Below are 16,352 nucleotides of genomic sequence, written 5' to 3'. Positions count from 1 at the left end.
TATGCGTATGATTCTTGGTTTCGGGGGTTTCAAGATGCTGCTCTTGTTCATCAACCTATTTTACTGTCTGATCATGCATCTATAATTTTATGTACTGATTGTGTTGCTAGGATGTCTCGCCCTTATCGGGTTGAGAATTGGTGTTTACAGGCAAAAGAGGTGGTGGATTTCATCTCTGCTACTTGGGCCAAACGTTTCTTACGATCTCCAATGTTTACTATTGCGGCTAAGCTTTGTGTGATTAGGAGGTTTTTATTAGCCTGGTGTGTCAAAACTAAGATCATGTGGGGCATTGACTAGAGGCAATTAGCTTCAGTGGTCGCTAACGCTGCATCGGACCTGGCTCCAGGTTCGTCAGCTGCCTTATTCATCAACACAAGGGACGAGTGTGTGGCCCAGGCTGTGGCTGCATTCATTTACTGGAAGCAACAGTCTAAGGTTAAGTGGGATGCTTTTGGGGATTGCCATTCAAAATTATTGTTCGCCTCTATGCAAGCTCGGAAGCATAAAAACCGTATTTTAAGCCTTCAGGACTCTTCGGGTCACTGGGTTTCTTCAGGGCATGGGTTGCAGGGTCTAATTTTTTATTATTACTCAGACCTGTTCCGGGTTCATTTTCCGTATGAACCTCTCACCTATGACTGGGGTAAGCTTCATCTACCAATGCTTTCTAATTTGGATAAGGAAGTTTTAATGGTTCCTTTTACCCATGACGACATTCATTCAGCCATGTTCAATATTGGAGATTCCAAATCTCCGGGCCCGGATGGGTTTTCTTCAGCCTTCTTTAAAAGGCACTGGAGTATTGTAGGCGTCCATGTGGTGTCGGCGGTTCAGTATTTCTTTGTGCATGGGCATATGTTAAAGGATTGGAATCGTTCCTTTCTGGTGCTCTTTCCGAAAATTGATCGCCCTCATCTTGTGTCTCATTTCCGTCCCATTGGCTTGTGTAATGTTATTTATAAGTGTATTGCGAAATGCATTACTCATCGTCTGAGGTCGGTCCTTCCGTCCTTAATCTCGGATACTCATAATGTGTTTGTTCCGGGTAGGCTTATGTCGGACGAATGTTTAATTGCTCATGAAATTATCTCTTTTGTTAATTCTGCCAAAGCTAAGAAGCGTTTCTATGTTGTTCTCAAGTTAGATATGAATAAGGCTTATGATAGAGTACGGTGGGATTTCTTATTTCAAGCTCTTCAGGCTTTTGGGTTTCCTCCATACTAGGTGAACATCATCCGCCAATGTGTGGCAACGGTTTCGTATCAGGTTCTAGTGAATGGGGAGCCGTATTGCTCTTTTCAGCCCAGTTGTGGTCTAAGGCAAGGGGATCCTCTTTCTCCGTATCGTTTTGTCCTATGTATGGAAGTTCTGTCTGCTTTGCTTAGGCAGGCGGAGTCTAGTAAGATTATTCAAGGTATTTCTATTACAAGGGGTGCTCCGCCTGTGTCTCATCTTTTCTTTGCGGATGATTCCCTTTTATTCTTTAGGGTGTCACCTAAAGTTTGTGATGATGTACTTGATCTTCTCTCAGAGTTCAGTACCATTTCAGGGCAGGTTATTAATTATCAGAAATCTTTTGTGAAATTCAGTCTGAATACTCCTTCGGATTATCGGGATTACTTAGCGGCATCGTTACGTCTTGGGAAAAGGGAATCTTTGGGGCCTTATATGGGGGTCCCTGAGGATTTGGGTAGGTCGAAGTGTTCTTCGTTCTATGGCCTAGTGGATACGATTGCGCGTCGTCTGGCTAATTTCGCTTCATTGCGTCTTTCTTCGGCGGCGAAATTGGTGGTCATTAATTCTGTGTTGATTGCTTCTATTACGCATGTGCTTTCTGTTTTTAAGATTCCTCAGTCGATTTGTGAATGTATTGATCGTCTGTGCCTTCGGTTCTGGTGGAGATCGTCTCAGGCTTCTCGAGGTATCTCCTTGATTTCGGCTGCAACGGTTCAGTTACCTAAGGGGATGGGTGGTTTGGGAATCCGGAAAATATGGGCGTTTAATCAGGCGTTGTTAGCCAAGTCGGCTTGGAGGATTGTGCATAATCTGCAACTCCTGGTCTCGCGCATGTTTACGGCTAGGTATCCTGCCTTGTCTCTTCAGAATAGCCATCTTAGGGTTTCCAGTCCTTCGTGGGGTTTCAGGAGTTTAGCGCAGGGTTTCCAGGTGCTAGGCTTAGGTATAGCCTGGAAGCCAGGTTTGGGTACTAAAGTTCGAATTCTGGAGGATGTTTGGGTCTCGAATGACTTGGTTAACTTCAAATCGGCAGCCATTGGGTTGGGTAATCCAACTCATGTTTCTTCGCTTCTTGATCCGCGTTCTTACGCGTGGGATTCTTCGTTAGTTCGTCGTCTCTTTCAGGATGATATTTTAAGTCAAATCCTTGCCTTGGAACGCCCTGTTGCTCCTATTGATGATTTTGTCTATTGGAAGTTCTCTCTAGATGGGGTGTTTTCGGTTCGGTCAGCTTATGCTATGTTAATGCGTGGTGATCATAATGTAGCTTCTACAGCCTCTTGTCCGTCTGCGGATTGGTGGAAGCTTTTTTGGGGATTGCATATCTTGCCTCGGTTTAGGTCTTTATTTGGAAGCTGTTGCGTTAGGGTCTTCCCTTGGCTTCTATTCTTCATCAGCGACGTATGCCGATTGACCCGTTTTGTTCCTTTTTCCACTAGGATCCAGAAACTCCTTGTCACTTGTTCAGGGACTGTCCTTTGATTTCTCATGTTTGGAATTCAGGACCTTTGAGTAGTTTCAGCCCGCCTCAGTCGTCTGGTGTGTTTGCGGACTGGTGTGTTCGATTTGTGAGCAATATTTTCTCTTCTCCGTTTTCAAATAAGCTTCTAGACCTTTTGGGATCTATATTTTGGAGTCTTTGGAGTTTTCGCAATGAGATTCGATTTCGGCAGGCATCTTGGGATCCTGGGGTCTTGGCAATGGTGATTCAAGGTTGGAAGGCGCGGTGTTTGGCGGCTCAGTTGATTCGTCATCCGCAACTTACTCCTCCAGCGGCTGAGGATCCCCGGTCTGTTCAGTCACATGCTTGGTCTTCAGCTAGCTTTGATCTTGGCTCCGGAACCGGTTTACAATGTGTGCATTTTGTTTGATGGGGCTTGGGATGCGTCTTCAAACAATGATGGGATTGGTTGGATTTTTAGGTTCTGCTCTGCATGCGGAGCTCACAGCTTGCTTATGGGCAACTAAAATGGCTCTTCATCAGGGTTTTTCTTCTTTGCTGCTCTGTTCAGACTGTTCGGTCCTTGTCGGCCCGTTGTCCGGGGAAGACGTTGCTGCTTTTGCGGTTTCCTGGTTGGTTCGCGAGCTTCGCCAGCTGTTACGTTCGTTGATTCAGGTTACCATTCGAAAGGTTTCTCGCTAGTTAATTGCTTCGGCGCATGATCTAGCGACTTCTGCTAGGCGCAGACAGCTTCTTCGGCATCGATTTTAGTTTTTTCCCTGTTATCTTTGTTTGATTTTTAGTCCTCTTTGTCAGAAAAAAAAAATTAATTAATAAATTTGACGTCCCTAAATCAGATACTTATATATTCCCCTATTGTATACAAACTTGTGTAAAAGAACTACAGCGTAAACATCCAAGTTAAAGTATAAAAAAGAAATTTGCAAAATAAAGATATCAATCGAGAAACTAAGAATAAGAAAACAATATATATCAAATATATGTTAATTATGAATTATTTGAACAAATTTTTGAATGCATTGACTTTAGAACAAGGCTCCTTCCACAAATCTCTTTTATCATTATTTTTTATAGAGCTCTCTTGATCATCAGAAGGTCTTACTTGTCCACCTTCCCCTAAACACACACCTTGCTTTTGCATGTAATCCCATTTGTCTTGGAAAAGATAAAAGAAAGCCATTGAAGAAATTTCAGCTGTGAATAAAATTATCCAAAGTGTCACACTTCGATTGGTCCTCTTCTTGTAAGCTTCTAAGCCAGTGTATATGTTGAGAATTCCCACTATGCATGTCATTGTGCCAAATATCCAGTGAAAGAAATACCATAGGCTTCTTTTTTTGGTTCCTCTGCACAAAAAATTAAATTGTACATTTTTGGATTATATAATTTGAATAATGTATCATATATGGAGTACTTTGTATTTCTACTTTGAATAATTACTACATGTTTCTTTAATTTTAGTGCTTAATAAATGCATATGTCCAGGACATTGATGTCACTAAGAAATGAGAAGTATTTTTGCATATCTGATATCTGATGACTTTAAACAATTTGGCACAGCGGGGGTAGTATATGGTATGTGTACCTATTCGGTCTACAAAATCCAATCACGGCTTGAACCCAAATGGCGATATAAAGTACTAGACCAATTCTCTGATGGTTGTTATTGAAAGAATTCTCAAAGGTTTTGATCGACTTTATTGCTCCGACTGTGCCAATGGACAATGAGAGTATCTGTAACACGAACAACAAAGGTGACAAATTAGATATAAGTGTCTTTCCTTTTTTTGAATAAGAGAGATACATTAAAGAAAGGATTCATCATCATGATATATTGATATATTGATATACAATTAGGTGTATTAATAAGAGAAAATACAAGTCTAAAATTAAAATGATACCGATCATCTTTTTGCCGTTATAGCTAAGCCTTGATGATGATTAATGCATGCATCAATGCAGTTGAATAGTTGAAGCTATCATTTGAAATCTGGATTGAACCAGATGCCCGGTATTAAAAAATAAAAACGAACTTAACTGGCTTATCTGATTAAAGTTTTGAAGGTGATCTTTATTAGCTGATATCAAATACATTATTGTTGTCTTTCCATACAAAAGACATTAATTTTGCGTGGAGTGAATATTCTAACGAAAATGATAAAGGTCGCCCTAAATTCTTATATGAAACTGTCCTCACCATCAATTAATGGTGAGATCAGTTCACACTTGCGAATTTAGGTATGTTACTTCTATAGTTTAGACATGTTACTTTTTTTTTTATAATTTTAGAGGAGATATTTTTTTTAGTTTAGGTATGTTACTTACTTACTTCTATAGTTTATATATGTTACTTTTTTTTATACGAAGTAGTTTTAGGGGAGATACCTTCTTAGTTTAAGTATGTTACTTCTATAGTTTAGACATGTTACTTTTTTATATATAATTTTAGAGGAAGTACTTTTTTTAGTTTAGGTATGTTACTTCTATAATTTATACATGTTACTTTTTTTTATACGAAGTAGTTTTAGGGGAGATACCTTCTTAGTTTAGGTATGTTACTTCTATAGTTTAGACACGTTACTTCTTTTTTTAATAATTTTAGAGGAGGTATTTTTTTTAGTTTAGGTATGTTACTTCTATAGTTTAGACATGTTACTTTTTTTTTTTATAATTTTAGATGAGGTACTTTTTTAGTTTAGGTATGTCACTTTTATAGTTTAGACATGTTACTTTTTTTTATACGGAATAGTTTTAGGGGAGGTGCATTTTTAGTTTAGGTATGTTACTTCTTTAGTTTAGACATGTTACTTTTTTTTTTTTATATATAATTTTAGAGGAGGTACTTTTTTAGTTTAGGTATGTTACTTCTATAGTTTAGATCTGTTACTTTTTTTTTTTATAGTTTTAGGGGAGGTACGCTATTGGTTTCGCGCTCGTCACACCATCAAGTTGATGGTGTGACCGGTCTCACAGGAGACGCGCTGAAAGGTCGCAACATGCAACCTTTAAGCCGTGTCACAATGATGACATGGCATGCTTATGTGTCATGATTTAAATTGGAATTTAAAATATTTAACATATATATCCTATTATACATGTTTAAAATAAAGGTAGGAAAATCTTAATATTTTAATTTGTTTCTTTCTTTATATCGATTACCTTATTTACATATTTTCATAGTAAATTTTTTGCATTGATAGTAAAAATATTATGATGACTCATAGCCTACGTGGCGCTTATACGTACCAATTAAACTACGACACGTAAGATTGCGACAACTAAATGTTGTCGCAACTTGCGACCTTTATCATCATCGTCTAACGAAAATATATATACTCGATCTTATGTGTTAACTCAACGTTAATAAGTTCCGTTACTTTTTTTTGTTATGAATGAAAGACCCTTTAAGCTTGAATGTTGACAAGCTACATGCATCCATCATGGGGAGCGTTTGGAACTTGTATTACTCTTCAATGAAAAAAGAATTACAAAGAAAAATTCTCAAAGGTGAAGAAGAGAGTATTCTTGGTGTCCTTCGATCTAGGGTTTCTACACTCTTGTGTTTCACTCACACTTCTCTTTCTTAATGTGAAAATCTCATGTTACATTTGGTATTTTATCAAACAAACGATTGAATCGAGTTTGGATCGATTTTATCGGTTCGGGTTGAAACAATTTCATTTCCGTAACGAGTCGGATCCGATCGGGTTCAAAAATTAATGGGTAAGATTAGTTCGGGTTGATTAAGCACGAGTTCATATCGAATAGGATTTCAATCGGGTCGGGTTATAGTTAGTCCGGGTCAGGTTGGGTCGGGTTGCATGGAACGTTAGATTGTAAACGGATTTAGTCGGATTGTAACAGGACGGACTCAACATGAGTCGGTTTCATATCGGGGCGGGTTCATTGGATAATGTTCTGAAATGGGTCGGTTGAAAAAGTTTAGTCAGGTTACATGCATGGGGTTCAAGTTCATATCGGTTCGGATTCTTATCATTATGGTTCTTATTGCTTTGGGTTCATACATTGTGGATAAATTAGTAGCGGCATAAAATTAGTAGCGGGATAAAATGAGTAGCGAGTTGTACTTCGGGTCAGGTCAATTCGGTCCAAATTATAAAATCACAATACCTGGTTGTTACTAAAATCATAATTTACAATACGTTAAATTATAATATTGAGGGCTTAATTAACTTTTAAAAGTGTTAAGAACTTAAGATCAATAGCAAATTAAACGAGTTACGAAAGAAACGGGTTTTGGGTTGTAACCAGTTCGGATTAAACGAGTTACGGGTTGAAAGAACTCAGGATGTAAACGGTTTGGATTAAACGGGTTTTCTCGGGTTGAAACAGAATGGGCCAGTAACGGGTTTCAGATACGTTGGATTCGGGTTGCTGCGAAAAAGTTTGTTATTGGGATTCGGATCTTAATCGATATTTTTGGGTGGTTTCGGGTTGAATATGATCGATCAGATCGGATTTCAGGTTCCAACTTGTGAGTTATTAATGGTTCGAGTAATAAATGATCAAAATAACCCAACGGGTTCAACAATTCAGATTGAAAATTAACCACCCTAATCATAACCGTATGTTTCTTAATTTGATTTCTACGTTCTACTCTTTCCTCTTCAATTGTCCACATTGTACCAAGTAAATCTTTTTTCAGATGCAATAAATTGGGTAGGCTGATGAGATGGAAAATGTTTGGTTGACCCTAAGGGTTAGCAACCCTTAAGATACATATAACATAAAATAATATATAAGTGTAATGAATTGGAGAGAGAAAGTGTTGAAAGGTGAGTTTCAATATATTTGTAACCAATCAAAATTCAATATTTAAAGGGTTACCAACCCTTAGGGTTACTCTATCATTGTCCTGATGAGATGCATGATTACGTCTACAAATTGCTTCATCATTGGCCGATTAATATCACTTTTAACAAATAATGTCCTCGATTGTGCTCTGATTTATTTAAAAAACCTAACTTATCCAACTTTAATTTCGTAGAAATAATGACATAAAGGGTATACGTTGAGTTGACAACAGGGGTAAAACTGAGTGATTTTAAAATACAAGGGCAATGTGCACCAAAAGGGTCAATGCAGAAATACTGATGATATTTCCATTTTGCCATTGATGGCTTGGTTGAATTGATCACCTAGCTAGCTTCCTTATCCAATTTTACAACTTGTATTTTTTTTTAATTGATCGTGGAATAATTGTGGAGGTTTGGTGAATGTAATGATTTGTCTATACATAAAGCTTCCTTTTTATAACTAACAAAACATAGTGATAGCAAAAGAAGATCCTTTCATCGTTGTGCACTCCTTTTATTTCCACAACAAATAAAAATCATAAAACATCAATGGTTGACTTGATTGGTACAACGACGTTCTTCATAGTTTGAGATAAAAAAAGAATGTATCTATGAAATTGTGAAATGATTTAAATAACTTTAAACAAAATCCGATTGGCTAAGAACTATTCCGTACTTCATTTAATTGGTTAACTTTAACGACTACTCTATCTGTTCTATAATTTTCATCACTTTTTTTTATTATGCACAGTCTCCAATACAATACATTAATTTGACCATTAATAATTTTGTTTCGGATTAGTTAAAATTATAAAAATTTGATACTCCGGTATTAGAAAATTTAAATTGTAATGGATGAAATGAGATTTAACAAGTTGCTATTTTTTTCTATTACCTATACTAATAATTACGTTAAAACTTTGACCATGAATAATACTTCCTCCATTCTTATTTACATGACACAATTGTACTTTCGACACTATTCACACATGTTCCTTTGACTTACTTTTGTGATTTATACATAAGAAAAAACATAGTCGTGTGGGATCTTATTAGATTCGTCTCAATAAATATTTTTTAAATATCAACTTTTTATAATTTTTTCTTATCCATAATAAAAGATATTAACGTTTGAAATCGTGCATTGACAAACGTGCCTAAATAATTGTGTCATTTAAAAAAGAATAGAGGAAGTAAACATTAAGAACGTTGTAGAGCGGAGGAAATATATTATGGATTTAATTACAGCGGCCGCACTAGATATCGCGAAAAAGGAAGTAAAAATAAGAGGAAAGTTAATTTACCTGTACTACGAGATGGAAGTAAAAGTAAAGTTTGAGTCTAGTTCCGTTTTCCTCTTTGTTGGATAATCTGATAAGAAGTATCCCTATAGGCATAAGGAATCCTAAGGATGCCCAAAGGAGAACCCCATGAACTGTTACTTCAAATCTCATCTTCGGGCTTAGTAATTCCTGCAATTTAAGGGTATATACAACATGACAAAATAGTTAACAAATTAGTTAATGAATACGGGATAATTATTAATATATTTTATTTTCTGTCTCTTGAAAATTTGAAAATGTTAATTAAAATAGGCTGAGAGGAATCCGAAGAGAGTTTTTAAAAAATCATTGTCATTTCAAATTTCAGCTAAATTATTAAAGCTGGATCAACCCAAAGGAAACCAAGAAAAATATCACCGACTTGGAATCTTAGACAAACAAAATTAAGAATTTTAACTTTAGGGACTAAAAATATTAGGAGACAGTCTTATTGGAAAAAAAAATTAAGGTTAATTTTATTTCATTTGGACAAACTTTTAATCAAGGACTTTTTATTTTATGGAGTTCACCAAAAACTACAATTAGGCTTTGTTGTATTCCCTTTATTCTTATTACTTATTTTTATAAAATTAGACTAAATAAAAAAGCAAAAAAACATTTGTAAACAACATTAAGACCGTATCATAACAGACTAAAAAATATCCCGATTCCAAATGATCATGAGATCGATTCTCATCCTCGCCCTTGTAACTCATTCGCACCAATAAAAAAAATAACAGACTAAAAAATATCCAGCACGGACTAGGAGGAATTACACTAGAAACTAATAAATTAGGCCAAATTAGGCGAAGAGAATTGAGTTTTAGGTTTTAAAACCCATAAAACTAAGCTAAAAGAAAGAGGTAGCAATTAGCAAACTTACATCGCGGTTAACATTGTTTATGTGAGCGAAAGCGGGGAGCGTTTCTTTGAGGGATGAACAAGAAGCAAATGGAAGATGAACGGTAACGAAGAGCGCTAAAAGCGCGAAAGAAGTAAGATTTCTCTTCAATGACACCATTTTTGAAGTATGATTTACATGCATTGTTATTTGTTATGATGAAAACAGTTGTGAAAATAAAATATAAGGAAGTTTTTATAAAGGAGTAATAAAAGCAAAAACATCCTTGTTTTAAGATGATCTATTTAATACAATATCCACATGTTCACACACAACAAAATTTTTATTTTAAAAAAATTAAAAATAAAAAGAGAGTTAATGTTCAGCTCTTTCATCATTGCATGAAAATCACTTAGGATATTGTTGAAATTATGGCAATGTAGGACTTTTTTTTAAGGTGATAAATTAGTGTGTGGTACGGGTGTAATTTTAGTGGAGTTAACTTTTTGTAAATATGTGTCTATATGGGTATGTCGTTAACGGATTGTCGTGGTGATGGAAGATCAACGGCTGATCAACAACCTTCTAATATGAAGCCCCATATCCGAAAATCAAAATAAAATTGAATCTTTTTATTTGTGATTAGTTGATATGATTATTATACCTTTGTCAATATTTTCCTATTCTGTACTCATAATTACACTTCATTACCCCATATTTTTTTCCATTTTTAAGCTTAAGATGGGAAATTGGGAAGGAAAGAAATGTACATTTAAAAGTATAGTAATTTATTACCTTTTGTTTTTTACGTTCACTTTTCTTTAATTTATTACTATTCATTTTTAAGAGTACATTTGTATTTATATGAAAAGATATGACATGCATTATAGCTAGTTAAGATGGTAGGAAGTGTAACTTTTAGTCTACGAGATCCTATGTTCGATCCTTACTACATGATCTTTGGTTGACAATGGCATGTCATGATACTTATTAGTGGTGACGTGGCGTAATAAGGAGGGCTATACGTGACATGTATGCATTTTTATAAACGTCTTTTAAGATATTAGTATAGATGGCTTAAAAATCCCTTCGGATATTGTTGGTACTTCGTACTTCTTCATATTTTTTAGGAGTTATATTTAATATTAAAGAAATTTAGTTAAATTTGAAATAATAATGATGTAAGTGGGTAAAAAATTGGGGAATCGGCACTACAAGAATTTGTATCTTTAACGACAACCTAATTACGACGGGTCAAAAATCCCGTCGCAAAAGTCTTTTACGACGGGGCTAACAACCAAACAAAGACGGGAACAACCGTCGCAAATGTCTATTACGAGGGTTAACGACAGGATTTTCCATTAACGACGACCCCCTCTTATAACGGATTCGCGACAGGAAATCACGTCATTAATTAACAATTATTGGCCTTTAGCGACGGAATTTTCCATCATTAATGGTACAATTTTTTGTAGTGCGGTGTTACGGGTTACCAACACTGGAATTATAACTCCTAAAATAATACAGTTGTAAGTAGCGAGTAATTGTAACTCCTGAAAATGACGGAAGAAGTATTAATTAGTTGTAACAAATGGCTATTGTTGTTCCTCGTATTAATTACTAGTTTACTACATCCATTTCTTTAAGTGTAGTTTACTTAGATTTTACCCTTATGCGAAGGGGAACTTAAGTTCTTTCTCCTTATCTTAATAATAAATAAAAAAATGGGTGTAGCGTCAAAAGACGCCCCATACTACTCAAAACCGCCACACTATTTTCCCTTATTTTCCATTAGTACCCTTACTTAATCTTACTTTCCAATTCTCTCCCACCACCACCGGCCACCACCTCCGGCTACCATCGCCGGCCACTACCTCCGGCCACCACCATCACGTCGTAGACGACGAAATGGCCGAGTTTTCACAAGAGTTTTTTTTGTCCGAATTTTTTTTTTAGAAACTTATGCCATTTTAGCTTGTACCATGGTACAAGCTTATGAATTTTAAGCTTGTACCATGGTACAGACTTATGAGTTTTTAGCTTCGCCCATGGTATTGACTTATGCCATTTAAGCTTGTATCATGGAAGGAGCTTAAAATTCATAAGCTCGTACCATGGAAGGAGCTAAAAATTCACAAGTCTTTTTTTTTTCCGATTACATTAAATCAAATGCAACAACAAATCAAAATCTTAAACAATATAGACTTATGAATATTTAGTTTGTACCATGGTACAGGCTTATGAATTTTTAGCTCCTTTCATGGTACAAGTTTAAACTGCATAAGTCAATACCAGGGTCGAAACTAAAAACTCATAAGTCTGTACTATGGTACAAGATTAAAATATATAAGTTTGTACCATGGTACAAGCTAAAAATGCATAAGTTTCTAAAAAAAATTCCGGACAAAAAAAACTCTTGTGAAGACTTGGCCTTTTTGTCGCCTAGGACGTGATGGTAGTGGCCGGCGATGGTGGCCGGAGGTGATGGCCGGCGGTGGTGGTTAGACTTGGGGCGGGTATATGGGTAAATGTTGAATGATGGGGTAAATAAAGAAGGGTACATGGGTAAATGAATGGTGGCGATTTTAAGTAATATGGGCGGTAAATAGTAAGCCCCTTCTTTAATTAAGCTTGTTACACATGTATTATATTGACCATATATCTTAAATGTATTTATAAGTACAAATTATAAAAAAATAATTGATATTTTAAATTCATAAATTCTTATTTAAAAAAGATGGTGTTTAATGAATATTGTATATCGAGTTAAAGTTAACATAAAATGTTTAAAAGTTATCCCAATATAATGTAACAGTTATCTATTCTTTTAGTGATAAAAGCTGTCATTTTAATTATAATTATTCCTTCAAAATTACTACTTATATATAAAGGTAACTATATAACCATTTAAAATGTTTATCCTTCAATTTTTTTTCATAATATAAAAGTTAATCAAAACATGCATGTTAAAATTTACCAAAAACTAGGTACACGTTACCCCGATGTACAATAAATTTATTGTACACCGTTGGTGCGTGCAACACATTTTGTATTTTAAAAATATACTTTGATAAGAATGTAATAAGATTACAAAGAATTTTTTTATTTTTTTGGTTATAGGGTACGTTCTATTCACCTGATTTTCACTTATTTTTCTGAACTTGTATGAACTTATTAGTACTTATCAAAACTTATTTTAATTATAAATCACTTGTGTAGCCCTTATTTTTCCTGAACTTATATTATCTGAACTTATTTTTTCTGAAGTAAGTAAAAATAAGATGAACAAAACAGAGCTTAAATCACAAAATATAATCAATGTTTTATTTCTTTGGCTACATAAACATTAAACAGCACACCTGTTCTTAAATGGACTTGGTCCACACTAAATTTATTGTGGACCATGCATTAAAATAAAGTCAACAACATGTTCCTAGTTTATTTTGGCATTTTATTAGGATTATTATGAAAAAAATATCAAATTAGTGTCGTTGATACATGTTGTGCTTGAATAATGTGATTTTAAGTCACAATTCGCTTTTAAAAACATAGGGTTATTTTGGTGTTAATTTATTACAGTTACTAGTCTTATATGCACGCGATGCGTGCAGGATTATAAAAAAATAAAAAAATGTGTTGTTCCAGCTAATCACCACAAATAATAGGCAAGCAAAATTATTGTTTCAAAGTTGATCTAATGAGAATTTAGACATCATTTCTACTTTTTAAAAAAAAATCTAAATATTCAAACAATATAATACTCATTCCCGTACACTTTGAAAAAGCTTAATTGTAATACCGAAATAAATAAATTAATTAAAACATACATAGAATAAAATAGTGTGTTTCATTTTTTGTTCTCACATTGTACTTGCCTAACACTCCTCCGCCCAATCAATTTGCATCACATAACTACCATTAATTATAAGAATGTCCTAGATTAAAATCTTCAATTAGTGGAGGTAGCCCACGAAAAAGTTTTGAAGTTTGAGAATACTTTTTCCATGACTCGACCTATTATGTCCATTAAGCTGCATAAACGTTAATCATAGTCATAGTAGATTGAACTCTAATGAAATAACAATTTTATTTTAGTAGCTAAGCAGTCTAAAATGTATTGTGTAAGGTAAGTATTATTACTTTTCAAATTATCACTTTTACCATATAGGATAAGTCAGAAATTATAATTAATCTATTATCAGATAAAACTTATCCTTCAAAAAATCAAATATTAATCTATGATAAAGTTATCATGTGTTCAAGAATAAAGAACTTTTCTAGATAAGTTTATTTTTTTTCTCAAAAAAATAAAAGAATAAAGAACTTTTCTTTTAACGAATTATATACTCCGTACTCCACTTACTCCAAATTGGTGGTGGTGGTGTTCTCACCAAATTACTCCAACCAAACTTTTCTTAATAAAAACAATAAACCCTACTCCAAACATATCTCTTTCTCTCGCCTCTTTTCATCAAAACATCATATTAGGAAATTATCAATTCATCTAATCTCTTCCTCTCGCCTGTTTTTATCAGAAAATCATCAATTTGTCTGATCTTTCTTCGTCGCTCTCTCTTCTTTGGTGACAACACCAGCAGCATCAACATTAATAAAGAAGGAGATCTGCCCAATTGCCCAAAGACGCCGACAATATTCCTCACCAACCGCTTCTCATTTTTCTTATTTAGGCTAACTATTATTGGGGTTTCCGGTATCGCTCCGCCGCAATGGTGGTGGTGATGTCTAATTTGATTTATCTGTTAAATTTGAGAATTGTATTTCATCACGATCTTCTTTTGATTTGTAATGCTGGAAATTTATAAAGAAATAGTTGTTTCCGGGAAGAAAATGAGAGAGAATGTCGGCGTGATTTACAACATTAATTGAGTGATTAATGTGTTATTTACTTTGTAATTTGCCTTCTTGTAGCTGTATTCATTAATTGTTGTTGACTTATTTGCTACGGAGTATAAATTTTGACAATTCTATACGTTAGAATTTCGTGATTGAGGATTAGTATTAAACAGTCAGTTTTATAAATTAATTCAATTTGATTAAAAAAATCAGTTAGCTATATGGATTAATTTTTGTTGACTTCTTTGCAATAAATTTTCCCAATTGATTGATTATGTACGTTAAAATTTTGTGATTGATGATTAACAGTAAGTAGTTTTCTAAATTAATTTAATTTGGCTAAAAAAATCAGTTATTAATCTGTATCTTGGACACAAAAATTTGGGTTGTGGGTAACTGGTTATTGGTTAACGGGGGAGGGTATAATTGAGTTTTGGCAAGTGGACACGAAAAGTTAATTTACTACAATACCCTCAGGAGCTGGCTTATAGAATAGAGATTATATGAATAATAAAGTCACTATGAGTGTAAAAATGATGCTAGAAAAAACTATTGATTTTGGGTCTACATTAACATTATTGTGGATCAGATCCACGCAAAAATAATCCTAAATAGCAAAGACAAAGAACTTAAAAAATACTAGATAGTTGTTTAAAAACGGTATAAATAAAATGCCTTTTCTTTTCTAGAAAATCAAAAGGCAAGTACTCCTCAAAAAACCAATTGTTGTCCTTAACTACAAAAGCTCATTTCATAATTCATACTCCGTATATGTTAATTTGTTAAAAGTTAAAAACTAGAAGTGGTGGGGCTATTTTTACAAGCTTTTGGAATTTGTGTGGAACCGTGGATTATGAAGGATTTGGATTATTTGTTGAGAGGTCCTCTATTGTATCTAACTTATGGTGTCATGCATGCATCTTCTATTAAATTTACAGCTAGTGTGTGATCCGGGCTTTGCTCCGAATTTTACTTTTTGTAAAAATGTGACCATTGTTAAAATACTGTATTTTACATTTATATGGTAAAATAAAACAAATATTGTAGCTAGTTGAGATGGTAGGAAATGAAACTTTAATCCATGAGGTTTGATGTTCAATCCTTGCTACATGCTTTTTTGATTGTCACTAACATGCCACGATGCTTATTAGTGGTGATGTGGCGTATAAGGAGGGGGTATACGTGACACATATACGTTTTCCTAAACGCCTTTTAATATATTAGTATAATTCAATAGGGGGGAGGGGGAGTTCAAAATACTTAGAACTTATTTACTTTATTTTTTTAGATGATATAATTTGACTTCTGACATTATTTATATAATCTAGTTTGATTATCAATTTTGATTAATTTATACTTAAGAAAAAATATAGTCGTTTTTCGTGTTGTTATAATCGTCTGAATGTGTAGATTTATAATATAAACTAGTTAGTGTCCTTTGTGATGTCCCGTATAAAAGATTAATGGATCAATTAGATTATTATATAACTCGCTTTGAGTCTAATTTAATTGGAAATTTTGGTAATATTAATCCAACATTTGACCGATTTTCTTTTATTAAGACCACATGTGACATATTTTTTTTTTTAAAATACGAACCTTTATGACCTAACTACTTTTATTAGGCTTGAATGACCAGTTATCGGAAAGACCATACACTACAAAAAAAAGAGATAAAAAAGGGCGGACATATTTGCACAACGAAGGCGAATCTAATTTTGCCTTTGTAGAACTAATCAAATAGGGCAAAGTAGGAAAATTTCGCCCTCTTTGATACAAAAAAGATGACGACTAATATAAATCGTTTTCTTTGAACA

The 16,352-nt window shown here is 34.2% G+C and overlaps 1 protein-coding gene across 1 annotated transcript; it reads right to left on the bottom strand.

The window, feature by feature from the left end:
- Positions 1-3,650: 3,650 nt before the first annotated feature.
- On the bottom strand, positions 3,651-10,000 carry LOC110777486 (cytochrome b561 domain-containing protein At4g18260). The gene is made up of 4 exons (XM_021982092.2): positions 9,724-10,000; positions 8,823-8,990; positions 4,287-4,435; positions 3,651-4,047 (listed from the first exon to the last, which is right to left on the bottom strand). The coding sequence occupies exons 1-4, from the start codon at positions 9,883-9,885 to the stop codon at positions 3,696-3,698; spliced, it is 831 nt and encodes a 276-aa protein (XP_021837784.2). The 5' UTR covers positions 9,886-10,000; the 3' UTR covers positions 3,651-3,695.
- Positions 10,001-16,352: the final 6,352 nt, after the last annotated feature.

The sequence above is a fragment of the Spinacia oleracea genome, chromosome 5, assembly GCF_020520425.1.
Source record: "Spinacia oleracea cultivar Varoflay chromosome 5, BTI_SOV_V1, whole genome shotgun sequence".
Taxonomy (NCBI): domain Eukaryota; kingdom Viridiplantae; phylum Streptophyta; class Magnoliopsida; order Caryophyllales; family Amaranthaceae; genus Spinacia; species Spinacia oleracea.
The sequence above is the reverse complement of the archived record's forward strand: the minus strand, read 5'-3'. Positions and strand labels throughout refer to the sequence as shown.

Bases quoted from the DNA above. Each gene is read 5' to 3' on its own strand.
- LOC110777486 (XM_021982092.2), bottom strand. From the start codon at position 9,885: ATGCATGTAAATCATACTTCAAAAATGGTGTCATTGAAGAGAAATCTT. The intron at 4,436-8,822 runs GTAAATTAACTT...TTCGTGTTACAG, and splicing joins ACTTCCATCTCGTAGTACAG to ATACTCTCATTGTCCATTGG. The intron at 4,048-4,286 runs GTACACATACCA...TTTTTTGTGCAG, and splicing joins GGATTTTGTAGACCGAATAG to AGGAACCAAAAAAAGAAGCC.